Source organism: Pituophis catenifer, unplaced genomic scaffold (assembly GCF_029215685.1).
Source record: "Pituophis catenifer annectens isolate HBS135680 unplaced genomic scaffold, rPitCat1.0.hap2 SCAF_2, whole genome shotgun sequence".
Classification (NCBI taxonomy): Eukaryota; Metazoa; Chordata; class Lepidosauria; order Squamata; family Colubridae; genus Pituophis; species Pituophis catenifer.
The window spans coordinates 123,581,273-123,595,065 of record NW_027256882.1 but is presented as its reverse complement, the minus strand read 5'-3'; the positions used below and the strand labels follow the sequence as shown (position 1 = coordinate 123,595,065).

The 13,793-nt window shown below is 37.4% G+C and overlaps 1 protein-coding gene across 1 annotated transcript in view; it reads right to left on the bottom strand.

Moving 5' to 3' along the window:
• DNAH9 (dynein axonemal heavy chain 9) overlaps positions 1-13,793 on the bottom strand; it is a 233,111-nt gene that overhangs the window by 62,448 nt on the left and 156,870 nt on the right. Inside the window, exons 53-55 of the mRNA XM_070934466.1 lie at positions 10,036-10,271; positions 6,760-6,882; positions 5,576-5,780 (exon numbers count right to left, since the gene is read on the bottom strand). Of these exons, the coding sequence (XP_070790567.1) occupies positions 5,576-5,780; positions 6,760-6,882; positions 10,036-10,271 (564 nt within the window). The remainder of the gene's footprint in view (positions 1-5,575; positions 5,781-6,759; positions 6,883-10,035; positions 10,272-13,793) is intronic.

Below are 13,793 nucleotides of genomic sequence, written 5' to 3'. Positions count from 1 at the left end.
AGTTCATTCTTTATCTTAATATCTTTATATTTGTTTGGGGTTGGCTTTCTTCCCCTTTTTTTTGTACAGCAATCTTTCTCCTCAAACCTACCACCTCTCTCTTTTCTTTCCTTCTTACTTTCTCTTCCTCCCCCTCTTCTTCACCTCCCTACTTCCTCTTCCTTTCTCCTTCTCCTCCTCTCTTCCTCCCTCTCTTACCCTCACTCCTACTCTAATTTCCCTTCCCTTCCTTCATCCCTCTCTATTGCTGTATCCTTTTATGCATATGGACTACTCAGAGGGCTGAAAAAGTTATTTCTGACTGGTCCTCAAACTTTTGACCGGTCCTCGAACTTACAACTGTCCTCACATTTTACATTTTTGCCCTATCTTGTCACCATGGTGAAGAGAAGCAGTTGTGAAATGAGTGACACGGTTGTTAAGAATGCTACAATGGACATAAATGATGACCAGTCATAAGTGCGAAGACCGGCCAAAAGTGCAAGGACCAGTCAGAAATCACTTTTTTCAGCCCTCTGGGTAGTCCTTTTGTGCATATGGACTACTCAGAGGGCTGAAAAAGTTATTTTTGACTGGTCCTCGCACTTTTATCCAGTCCTCGAACTTACGACTGTCCTCACATTTTACGTTTTTGCCCTATCTTGTCACCATGGTGAAGAGAAGTAGTTGTGAAATGAGTGACATGGTTGTTAAGAATGCTACAATGGGCATAAATGATGACCAGTCATAAGTGCGAAGACCGGTCAAAAGTGCAAGGACCTGTCAGAAATGACTTTTTTCAGCCCTCTGAGTAGTCCCTATACACATAGCCATGGCCACCCGGTCACATGACCAGCTAGCCACGCCCACCCAGTCACATGACCTCCAAGCCATGCCCACAGAACCGGTAGTAAAAAAATTTAGAACCCACTCCTGAAATGGATCATTAATGAGAATGTGAGAATTTGCCTGTACAGTTGGAAAAACATAAAAACTAAGGATTTAGGCCTCTTAATTTTAGCAGCACAACAGGACTTTGGGTTGTTATTATTCTTATTGCTGCCAACTTTATTTCAGACAATTGGTATTGCTATGGAGAAAGTTGGAAAAAAATGAGTTTACCATATTGCTTTTTTATACTATTAAAACTGCAGAAAGTAACATCCTGAAGTTACATATTAAATTTCTTTTCCCATATATCTTACCCCAACCTGGCTATGCAAAGAAAACCAAATGGGCTAAGCAGTTATGAAAAAATCATTAAATCTATTGAAGAAGCAATGCTTTTCAGTTAAATTAATTACTTCTTTGAAATAAGAAAAATAATAGCTTTGTAGTTTTGCTTTGTCTTTTTTTCCAAATAGATCTATGGTTAGCCTATGGCCTAAGAAAAAAGTTATTAATTACTTCATCATAGTAGCTTTTATAAGAAAAGTTATTTTTAATTAAAACAACATTTTCAAAAACTAAAGAAGGAAACATTTGTGTTTTAAATAAATCCCAGCCTTCGACAAGCCTGTTTCCATGTTTCCTGTATCCAAAACTTTTCCCTTCCCATCTGTAATATAAGAATAACAACTCTGACCAGTAAATTAGAGTTTAGATAAGAATGGCAAACTTGCAGTTGAAGTAGAGGAGCACCAGGAGAAAGAGGGAAATTCAGAACAGATGTTCATGGAGATGTTTGTTCATGAAGAGAGTTGCAGATTCCAAAAGAACCAAGAACATTGGTTCTTTTTATCCACTTTGTTGTTAGTTTTAATATTTTAGCTTTCAATGCCCAACGTTTTACTCTTTTTAACCTTTTAATTATTTAATACAGGTAGTCCTCAACTTACAACAGTTCATTTAGAGTGTGATCGAAGTTAGAACAGCACTGAAAAAAGTGACTTATGACTGTTTTTCACACTTACGACCAGTGGTGGGATTCTGCCGGTTCTAGGGGGTTCGGCCGAACCCTTTGTTAAATTGCTGGCTCGCCCCGCCCCTTGCCCCGCCCCTCCGCAGCACTATTTATTGCCAATAAATAGTGGTGGGCGAGGGGCGGGTGAGCCAGCAATTTAACAAAGGGTTCGGTGTTTTTTTGTAATTTTATTGGCCCGCGGAGCTTCAGCATAGGCTAATTAGCCCTTGCTTATATTGGCTCCCGAGTCTCAGCTGATTTGCTCTCAGCTGTTTTGCTCACGGCTCTGCTGCTTGCTTGCAAAGAGTGCTGATTTTTTTCCCCCTAGCTATACTGAAAAACGAAACAGAAAGTAAAGCAGGCTGTTGGCTTTGCACATTGGAAAATTAGGCCGGCAGATTTCTTTTCTTTTTCCTCACCAAAAAAGGTAGGTGTAAACAATGGGAAATTTAGGGGAAAAGAGGGGGAGTTCAAGATTTTAAAACACAAAAGAAAAAAACTCTATTTAACTAGGGAATTGTAATAATTGAGATACTATTAATTGTATATTGTGTTGAAAGCAGAAATGGTTAAGTTGTGGTTTGGAGGAATATATGGGGAAAATTATTTGGTTTATTATTATTGGTAAATATAATTAATGGATTTGTAAGAAATTGGATTGCATGGAAATAATTGGAATATTCATGTTCATATTGATTAATATACAAAAAAGGTAGTTATATAACTAATTGATTTATATTAAAATGTTGAATTTATATTAAACAACTGTAATATTACATAATTAACCAATGTGAGGATGAATATAAAAATAGATGACAATGGGAAGGGGTATAATATAGAATAGAAGGGAAAAATTGAATTTGATTAAGATTAGAGAGGAAGATGAAGGGTAATATCTGTTTTTTACAAAAATAGATGAGGAATAAATATGGCAAAAAGGAAATATAGAAATTGTAAATTTAATTGAAATGACTAAACACTGTTTAAATTTGTGAACCGGCCAAATACTCTGTTCAAAGAAAATACATTGTATGTTTGTATGTGTGTTTCTAATTATTGTTATTTATTCATATTTGTTCTCTTTTATTCTTTAAAGTTTAACAATTCATTCTTTATCTTAATATCTTTATATTTGTTTGTGGTTGGCTTTCTTCCCTTTCATCTTTTTTATTGTCCTCAAACCTACCACCTCTCTCTTTTCTTTCCTTCTTACTTTCTCTTCCTCCCCTTCTTCTTCTCCTCCCTACTTCCTCTTCCTTTCTCCTTCTCCTCCTCTCTTCCTCCCTCTCTTACCCTCACTCCTACTCTAATTTCCCTTCCCTTCCTTCATCCCTCTCTATTGCTGTATCCTTTTATGCATATGGACTACTCAGAGGGCTGAAAAAGTTATTTCTGACTGGTCCTCGCACTTTTGACCGGTCCTCGAACTTACGACTGTCCTCACATTTTACATTTTTGCCCGATCTTGTCACCATGGTGAAGAGAAGCAGTTGTGAAATGAGTGACACGGTTGTTAAGAATGCTACAATGGGCATAAATAATGACCAGTCATAAGTGCGAAGACCGGTCAAAAGTGCGAGGACCAGTCAGAAATCACTTTTTTCAGCCCTCTGGGTAGTCCTTTTGTGCATATGGACTACTCAGAGGGCTGAAAAAGTTATTTTTGACTGGTCCTCGCACTTTTGTCCAGTCCTCGAACTTACGACTGTCCTCACATTTTACGTTTTTGCCCTATCTTGTCACCATAATGAAGAGAAGCAGTTGTGAAATGAGTGACAAGGTTGTTAAGAATGCCGCAACGGGCATAAATGTGAGGATGGTCATAAGTGCGAGGACCGATCAAAAGTGCGAGGACCAGTAAGAAATGACTTTTTTCAGCCCTCTGTAGTCCCTATGCAGATAGCCACGCCCACCGGTCACATGACCAGCTAGCCACGCCCACCCAGTCACATGACCAGCTAGCCATGCCCACCCGGTCACATGACCACCAAGCCATGCCCCCAACTAAGCCACGCCCACAGAACCGGTTGTTAAAAAAATTGAATCCCACCACTGCTTATGACCGTTGCAACATCCGCATGGTCACATGATCAAAATTCAGCCGTTTGGCAACCGACTCATATTTATGACAATCGCAATGTCCCGGGGTCATGTGATCAGCTTTTACGACCTTCTGACAAGCAAAGTCAATGGGGAATCCAGATTCACTTAACAACTCTGTTATCTAACTTAACAAATGTTTCACTTAGCAACATAAATTTTGGACTCAGTTGTGGTCATAACTCTAGGACTACCTGAACTGTGCCTTTTTTCATTTCACAAATGTATAGTAATTCCTCCTGATTTCTCTATTACTGTGAATTTGGAGACAGTTGTCCATAAGTCATACAGTTTAATATGAACTCCAAACACTGTAAGAACTAATTACAGAAATTCCCTATCCAACTTTCTTTAATGATATAGTTGCTCTCACCAGGTTAGTCTAACGAATATACTCTCAGCATTGGATTTTTAAGGCTAATTTTACTAGCTTGTAGAAAGTTTCTAATTTTTAAAATATGCAAATGATATAAATTGTTACTGGAGATTTTGGCTTTTCCTGGTGTTGCAACACAAAATGGACCTTATGATTAGTTATTTTTTAGCTGACACAATATTCCCTGAGAAGCCAGAGAATGGAGAGAGAAAAAGAGAAATGATTTGCTACATTGAATGGAAAATCTTTATGCCATCTTGAGTTCTTCTCTAGGGGCTGTTGTCTGTGGCAGAAGGTTGCTCTAGTCTACTGTTTAGCAACTATATTATAACGAGCCACACACAAATTTATTGCAAGGGCTGCTTATGTGTCAATAGCAACATATTGTTCTGCTAGAAGAAGAAGGATGACTATTTTCAGTAGAACCAAAAATTCTTGGTAAACATGTCAATTTGCTAAAGTGTTCAGAGGACGGCTCTAGTTTGTAATGTTTCACGCACAGCTTGAGAATTAATTGAAGTAACCACTTTAGGACATTTTATGTTTAGGATATTTTATGTGTGTTCTACTGCATCTCTCAGCATTATTACAACCTAGGCAATGGCATTTGCTGAGCTGTTCATTGATTCAACATATGTACATTTATTTAGTCAAGGAAAAAAACAACAACAATCAGTAGCAAGAAAAGCCATAAAATGCCTGAACTATGTAATTTTGTGTATCTCCTTTGGGTCATAGAAACACTCCAAAAAGCAGAATTAATGATGCTGTCACCAACTGTACTAATTAAAGAGGTCGTGTTGCCACCATCAAAAAACAAAAGTTTTATCTGGTTTGCCAAATGAAATTAGTTCCAGTGGTAGGAATTTTGAAAGCTATAGTCCCAATACTAGATGAAGGAGTTTCCAGCTTTGGATAAAGCTATACTAATAATCTATTTAATGTTAATTGTCAAAACTAAAAGTGCTGGGTCTAGTTGGCCAGATGTACAATAAACCTTTTTATAACTAGGCACAAAATCTTTTTAACATGTTGATCCTAAACTCTACTAGCTTTGTGACTGGTGGGAACACCAAACCGGCAGAAATACTACTTTAGGAATGTTTTCTTTAATTTTTCTTATCTCTGATAATAGATACAGACAATAATTTAAAACATGGATGATGCTGAAAGATCAAAAGGAGTCCATTCAGTCCATCTTGGATTCTGTTAGTTACCTTTAATTCTTCCAGGTCAGGCCTCTCCATGCTTACAACTGCTGCCAGCAGCTGATCTTCTAGACCATCCCGAGTCACAGTAAAGTTGATGAGGGTGCACTGTGCTTGCATTTCTGGCTGGTAATGGGGATTGGCTAGTTTTGTATGAAGAATTAGTCGGAAGCTGGGGTTGTACTCACATTCTTTATCTCCAATTTTAATGAACCTGAAAAAAGATCAAGCATGATTACTCATGCCTGCCGTATCCATATGCCATTATAAATTAAGAGCTATGTATAATTTTACAGTGCAGTGAGAATTGATCATTCTAAATCAGCTTTCCCTGATAAAATGTCCCCCAGATGTAATAGACTGATTCCCATAATCACCAAAGGCCCTGCTGGCTTTTGAAGTCCAACTTATTTGGAGGACACATTTACCATTGCAATGCCTTCCTTATCCTTTAGGAAAGGAACAAAATGTACTATGCTCCTATAATCTATGCCAATTAAGTTAAATCAAATACATCAGTGCGCCATACTGGGTTAAGGTATTGGACTACAGGAGCTCACTGGGAGAGTTTGGGCCAACCACTGTCTGTTAGCCCAAACTATCTATGAGAAAAATGAGGAGAAAGGAGGGTTATGAACACCAGTTTGAGTTCCTGAATGAAAGGTAGGATATACCGTATGTTTCGAAGTATAAGACGCACCTTTTTTCCCCTAAAAGAGGGTGAAAATTTGGGTGCGTCTTATACACCGAATGTAGCCCCACCCAGCCTCACAAATGGAGGTTTCAGAGGCTGGAAAAAAGCCTCTGAAACTGAGATTTTAGAGTCTAAAAAAAAAGGCACAGAGGTCACACACAACGAACCTGTTGCTAAAGTTCATCTCTGGGGACAGCTGATTGGGAGGCCAATCCACCCTCCAATCAGCTTTTTTCTTATTTTCCTCCCCAAAAACTAAGGTGCATCTTATACTCCAGTGCGTTTTATAGTCCGAAAAATACAGTAAATAGAATCAATAAATATTAAATCTATCCATTAGACTGGTTGTGAAAAGTAGTTTTACATCAATTTTGAGGGCTTAAAAGTTTTTGAGCCCTGATACTGTATCGTAGGCCTTGGGTAGGGAATAGCAGATGTCATGAGCATCTTTCAGAGGATGATACATGTCATAGAACTATGTCATTCACTATCATCTCACCTTCCTTTTTTTATTGTCTCTCGACCCAGCAATGGACCTAACACTGGATCGACGGATTCTTCCAAATTCTCAATCAGAACAACTTCCCCAGCACCAAGAGCTTGTTCCACAATGTCCAGATACCTAAGAAATATAGCACCAGGGCGATAGATGTTAAGGAAAACTCTGAGAAACTCCCAGAGTAAAGTGAAAGATGAAGTCATTAGTAAAGGCGTAGACAGGGAGGAGTTGGTGAATATGAAAGAGAGATAGATAACAATAGATAACAATAGGTATCTATTGTTATATTCTTACCTAAGCAAAGTGATTCACCAGATAGAACAGTATTTCAGTTCCTCTAAAAATTGGACTTTGCAAAATTCAAGAGTCTTAGAAAGTAACTGGAGCCAAAGGGTTTTTTTTACAGAGAGGTGTCTTAGTCTTTTCCCATGCATTATCCTTTTTAAGAACATAAAAATCCAGGCTTCCAGAACATGAGTCCCAGATGAGTTCCAGATGTTCTGGGATTCCATGATGGTTGAGAATTCTGAGGATAATAGTTTCAATACTCCTGGAGAATTCTAGGTTACATAAAATAGCTTTACCCTACTAATGTATTCTCTCCCTCCAAACAGCAAATTGAGTTCAATGAACCCTGATGGCCTAGGTATATAGTTATAAATAACAGAAGCATAACTGTTTAAATTAAGCAAGGAGACTGAAGAACGAATACTAATGTTATGTTTTAAAAAGTTCACCAGTGACTGTAGATAAATAACTATTTCAGCCAGGAGAGAGAATTTTAGTATAGTTCTTCAACTATGACTTTTAATCTTTATGAACCACTAAAATTCAGACTTTATACCAGGTTTGGCTATAAATCTCTCAATCTTAATCCCTTATTCAGAAGACAGAAGAGTCCCAGGCACAATCAACTAAATTTATCTTTTTGTTACTAACTAGGAAGAAGCCATACATATCCAGAAAACTGGCCCCCTACAGAAACAAGCCTACACTCCAAGGTTTAAGTTCTAGATTTTTTTTTCTCCTGTCTTTTCAAGTCAACATCCTCTTGATGACCTTGGAATTTGAACTATGCTGACTTAACAATTCTCTCTCAAATGGTAACTACTGGAGTCCTAATTCCACCAGTTTTATTCCTTACCCTAAGTAAGATTTATTAAGTCAAATCTGGAAATGCACTGAACAATTTTTAAACAGTGGAATGATTTACTTGAATGCATTTTATCAAAAGTATGTGAGTTGACTAGTAAACTTCTACGACTTCTTCTTCCTACTGGGAGCTTTTAATTTTGTAGATTGTGTAGTATATATTCCTTAACTTGTTTTAAAATCTACATTGATTTTTTTGAATTAAGCATTTCCTCTTTGTGGAGGCAATCCTTTGTCCTGAATGAAGATCTAACATACAGCATATTCATATTTGATGCACAGATGCATGTTTCATCTTTGAATGGTTGGGTATGCTAATGGATACTTTATTTAATCTAAGCATTTTATCTGTTTGTTTGCATATGTACTTCCTCATGTCAGATACTACTTCATTCTACTATATGCTAAACTAAGAAACAGAGTTATATTGATTATCCTTTCTGGCAAAGTTTAAGCAGTAGTAGTTGTGCTTAGGGCCTGGTTACTTGAGGCACTGTCTATCTCCAGCTGTATCTTACTGGCCAATTCGATCTTGCAGGATTGGCATGTTCCAGGTTCCTTCAATTAAATGTGCCATCTGTTGGGACCCACGAAACTTAGTTGCAATGCCTGCAATCTTCTGGAATGAGGTTCTTCTTCAAGATCTGGATGGTGCCCACTTTGCTAGTGTTTTAAAGAACCTTGGATATCTGGTTCTTTGCCAAGGCTTTTGGATAAGCTGGTTGAAGTGCCTTCTGAGGAGTATGGGTAAGCCTCTCATTGTTGCCTAGTTATGCCATGTTTTGTTTGTCTTTATTGCAGTATGGTTTTATTGCTATTTTTCTCTATTTTTACTTTGTTAACTGCCTAGACCTAGAGTCACTGGGAGTTGGGTAGTATACAAGTATAATAAACAGTACATTAATTAATACAATTGCTGTATTACTCTTTGGAAACAGTTTTGTTGTTTATGGTTTTATATAAAGTTGTAGTCATATATTTGTTTTATTCCTGATTTTACTTCAATGTTTGTATTCTTTTGGAAGCTGCTTAGAGCTTTCTTCAGATTTACAAAGCATACAAATTGCAGAAAATGTTTAACTCTTTCTTTGTTTTTAGTTTGGCTTATACTTATTTCAGTGATTATCTTAATAAAGTCTATCCTATCACAGCATTGCCTAGCTTACCTTACTTGTTACAAGAACAGCATTAATCTTGAGTTTCTCTTATAAGGTATACAACATGCACTGTTTGAAACACGGGGATATCCATAAATCATAAGAGATACACGGCAAAAATACTTTTCCAGGTATTGATACAGATGTATCTAATAGCCAGCTAAACTCACAGCAACAAAACCTATAAGCAAAATTATTAGCACTGGCTAAATAACAATTAAGAACTGTAAAAAATGTCTGGATTTCAGCATTTTTAAAATCTGTGACAGTGCATCTAAGGCAGGCCTCTTCATTAGGACAGAACAAAACAGGAGATAAAAACAGCCAGCCCTATGAGCTTGCTCTCTTTGAATTCTTTTTAAATCTTCTCAAAGATAATTTGTTAGGCGATCTTCTAAGCAGGAAACCAATGCGTTTCTTCTACCCTCACACTAATAAGCTTCCTTTTGAGAACTCACAAAAGCACAGTCTGGAACAGGGGTCTCCAAAGCTGGCTGAGGAACTCTAGGAGTTGAAGTCCACAAGTCTTAAATTTGCCAAGGTTGGAGATCCCTGGTCTGGAAGACCCTTGTCTCTCAGAGGCCTGGATCCCTCTATTCCTTTATCTGAATTACAGAAAGAATAGAACAGAGATTAAATCACTAGCACTTAAAACTGCACTCTGATGTACAGCGTGCTGGTACCTTCTTCTCATTCTCCATTCAGTTTCAGGTTTCTATAGCAACCATGACAAGTTCTACAAAGTTCCTCCCCCATTTAATCAGAAATTTCTGTCATTTTGATAGCAAACAAAACAGGTGAATGCCCAAAAGTTTGATATAGCGTCAAATTGGGAGAGCTTTTTCTTAAAATATAGTTGGCTCCCACAATCTGAACTACATACATCAAACGTGATACCCAGATATGAGGCTTCTTATTGAACACATCCATTATTTTCTTGCCGTTTTGTTTAATCATGTCTGCTCACCCCTTCTGGCCAATCCGAGTCACTCTGAGGTCTTCTCCATGCTTGGCTTTTATCCACTTGATGCCCTGCAGCTGGGGGTCAACCATGAGTGGCCAGCGCTCACAGTTAGTGAGAATGGTAGCATTTTCAGCAGACATGCGGTCAGCTGGTAGACCTTCATTTTGCCAAGCTGCTATGTCAGCATCATCAGTGAGCATCTTCAGAGGATCCAAAGAGGGAGTGACAGGAATTGCAACCTGGGACAATCAAAACATTATCATTTACAGCCAAAAGGTAATGACTCTGCATTTCAACTATGCACAAAAAAAGCACATGTGACCTGGTTATAATGGAAACTGTAATCCAAGAGACCGAAGGTAACAATGTTCAAGAAAACACTCTTTAATGACTTTTATCTAAGAACAATAGATTATTATTATTATTATTATTATTATTATTATTATTATTATTATTATTATTATTATTATTATTATTCCAAGGAAACAGAATAAGTCCTTGTTGTGACTTCTTCCCTCAAGAAATACTCATGCTTCGTCTTGTGAAAGTGGTAAGAACTCTGAAATAGCTGGAGTAACATAGGTCCCTCATATTGTCATTCCAACAACATAGATGAAAATATTCCTTGCTCTTAATAGATTAATTGCGGCAATGGGGTCAAATATACAATTTATGTACCAGCAGATTTATGTTACCTGTTCTTGCACATAGGATTCTAATTGCACCTCAGACCTTATTTTAGCACCAATAATATATTTTACAATGCCATCAACCAGCTTTGAGATCTGAAATTGTAGGAGGGAAAACCTGTTACTTTATGGTGGCCAAAAGTCAAGGATTTGGTAGCACCTTTTATTAAAGGCCACAAGTTTTCATGTAAGTCATTTATTCAGATTCATCATCAGATCCAATTTTGGGCTGAGGGAATGTATGTTTTCAGTGGTTCAAAGAAGCACAGAATGACTCCGTCCACATACTGCTTCCCCCTTGAGCAATGGGAGAAATTCAGTGGCAATGGCTTCATGGAAGGGATTAAGTTTGCCCTTGAATATTAAAAAGGAAATTAGCTTACAAAAGGAAGTAATTAGACTATTTTTCTCTTATCCCCATGGTATCTTGTATTTTTCAATTTTAATTAAAATATATAGTAGGTGAGCTGAAAGTTAGTGTGTACTATATTTATTTATTTATTTATTTATTTATTTATTTATTTATTTATTTATTTATTTATTTATTTTATTAAATTTGTATACCGCCCTTCTCCTGCTGGACTCAGGGTGGTGCACAGCCAAAATAAAAAAACATCCCAATACAAAATTTAAAATTTGTTAAAAGAATTACACAACTTTGGCCCAAAATTTAAAACATCCCAACTAAAACCCATAGACAATTAAAAATCTAACATCTCAAAAGGGGGGGGGGTTACACCAGCCCTTCTTGGTGGAAAAGAAAAGTTTTTAGGGCACGGCGAAAAGCCCGGAGATCTGGTATCATGCGTATCTCCGGGGGCAAATCGTTCCAGAGGGCAGGTGCTGCCACAGAGAAGGCCCTCCCCCTGGGGGTCGCCAGCCGACACTGCCTGGCTGACGGCACCCTGAGGAGTCCCTCTCTGTGGGAGCGTCAGGGCCGGATTTTCCTATAGGCTAACTAGGCTTCAGCCTAGGGCCTCAAGATCAAGAGGGGCCTACATTCAAATTGTTAGCAAAATTAAAATTACACTTTCACTATAGGTGAAAGGGCCTCATAAGTGGAATAGCCTAGGGCCTCTTTTCATCTAAATCCGGCCCTGGGGAGCGTACTGGCCGGTGGGAGGTTATCGGCGGCAGAAGGCGGTCCCGCAAATACCCAGGCCCTATGCCATGGAGCGCTTTAAAGGTGGTAACCAACACCTTGAAGTGCACCCGGAAGACCACTGGAAGCCAATGCAGCTCACGCAGGAGAGGCGTCACATGGGAGCGCCCCCTCGCTCCCATAAGTAGTATAGTTAGTATAGTTAGTATATAGCTATACTAACTTTTTGCAGATATATCAAAAGTCAGTGGGCTGGAAGCAACCAACGCCCTCTTCTTTATGTACACAGATACCAGTCAATAACACAGAAATCTCAAAGAATGAAGCCTGGAGCAGACAAATCTGACAACAAATCTGACAATAAAGAAAGATCTGATTATGATTACAAGTTGTTCTTTAGAAGAATGTAATTAACACATTCACACATCTGCTGTTCTGCTGCAAGGCAATATTCACAGTTCTGAGAAGATGCAAGTCCTACATGCCAGCCCACACTGAAGCCAATCAAGCACTGCTAGAAGATTAGGGACTAGAGTCATTAAAGGTCTTTCATATCTTTTTAATCAAGATATGATTTCGCATTGCAATAACAAGATATTAAAATAGCAATTTTATTAAAAATTACAATTGCAAAGGTAAAAACTAATACATACTAAAACATTAAAGAATTAAAAAATAGAAAAGGCAGGAAAGAAAAAAAATAGAAAAGAAAAAGAATATAGTAAAGAAAAAGAAAGGAAATAGATAAAGAAATGTTTCCCCTTCATCACAAGTGTAAACAATTTTAGTAACTTAACTTCTCTTAAAATACCACAAATGACCTCTTCTTCCCATAGCCCATCTCTTATCTATAAACAAATCCTTAAAGTTCGTAATTTCAGTCCTGACCAGCAAAAGTCCATTAAGGTTGGTTGGTTGGTTGGTTGGTTGGTTGGTTGGTTGGTTGGTTTGTAAATTTTATTAGCCATCCATTTTACCACAGGATAACTCTGGGCAGGATTACCAGAGATAACAGTATATCAATTTTAACCTTGACCAAATAAACCAACTTTATATTCCTTCCTTTTATTTTTAATAACCTTGAACATTTTCCCTTCAAAAGAAACTTGATTTTTTTCCCATTTTTATTTGTCCCTTATCATAAAATTCTACAAGCTTTAACAAGCCTATTTTGTAAGTCAAATATAGAAAAATTATCCAGTTCATTCTTTTGGTTTGTTATTTCTATATTCTGTTTAATTATTAAAAGATCAGTCAATTTCTTTTACATGTCCAGCATAGGTTCTTTCTCCATATTATTCTTATAGCCTGTTATAGAAAGTATTTTTCAAAAGTACTTTCAGATCAGTCGCAATATTGTCAGGTAAAATTTGTTCCTCTTTCATAACATATTTTAAACAAAGTCCCTCTATAAAGACAGATGACCTAATAGACACTATTAAAATTAACATATGAGTCCATTGATTACAAATTCTTCAATCTGTCCCATATTAAAATATTTTGCTCCACTCTGTATTAGTGTTAATTTTCAGTGTTTCTATTTTAATTTAATTTTTAGATCCTTCCTAAGCCTGCCAGTCTCCTGATGAGGAACAACTGTATGAAGCACTTGTGGGCTATCTCAATTTTTCTCCTTACCTAGAAAGGAGCTGCAAAGAGTCAGTATACTAGCCAACATTTCTTTCTGCTATTGTTGTCAGCTCCTCTTTTAGCTGAGCTGTCTTCAGTTCATCATGTCTTTCCCCGAAGAGCAACAATATATTACTTTTGGCATCAAGTCACAATATGAAGGATAGAAGCCAGAAAGAGGGGAAAAAGAAGATAAGGAAATACCCTTCATTCCCACAGAAAACAACCTATGTAAAAAGGAAAATCTCCCTCACTATTAATTCAGAACAAGTTTTGGCAACTAAAGAAGTATTCCTCAATACCATCCTGGCTAACAGCAACAACTAGGGCACTATCAAAAG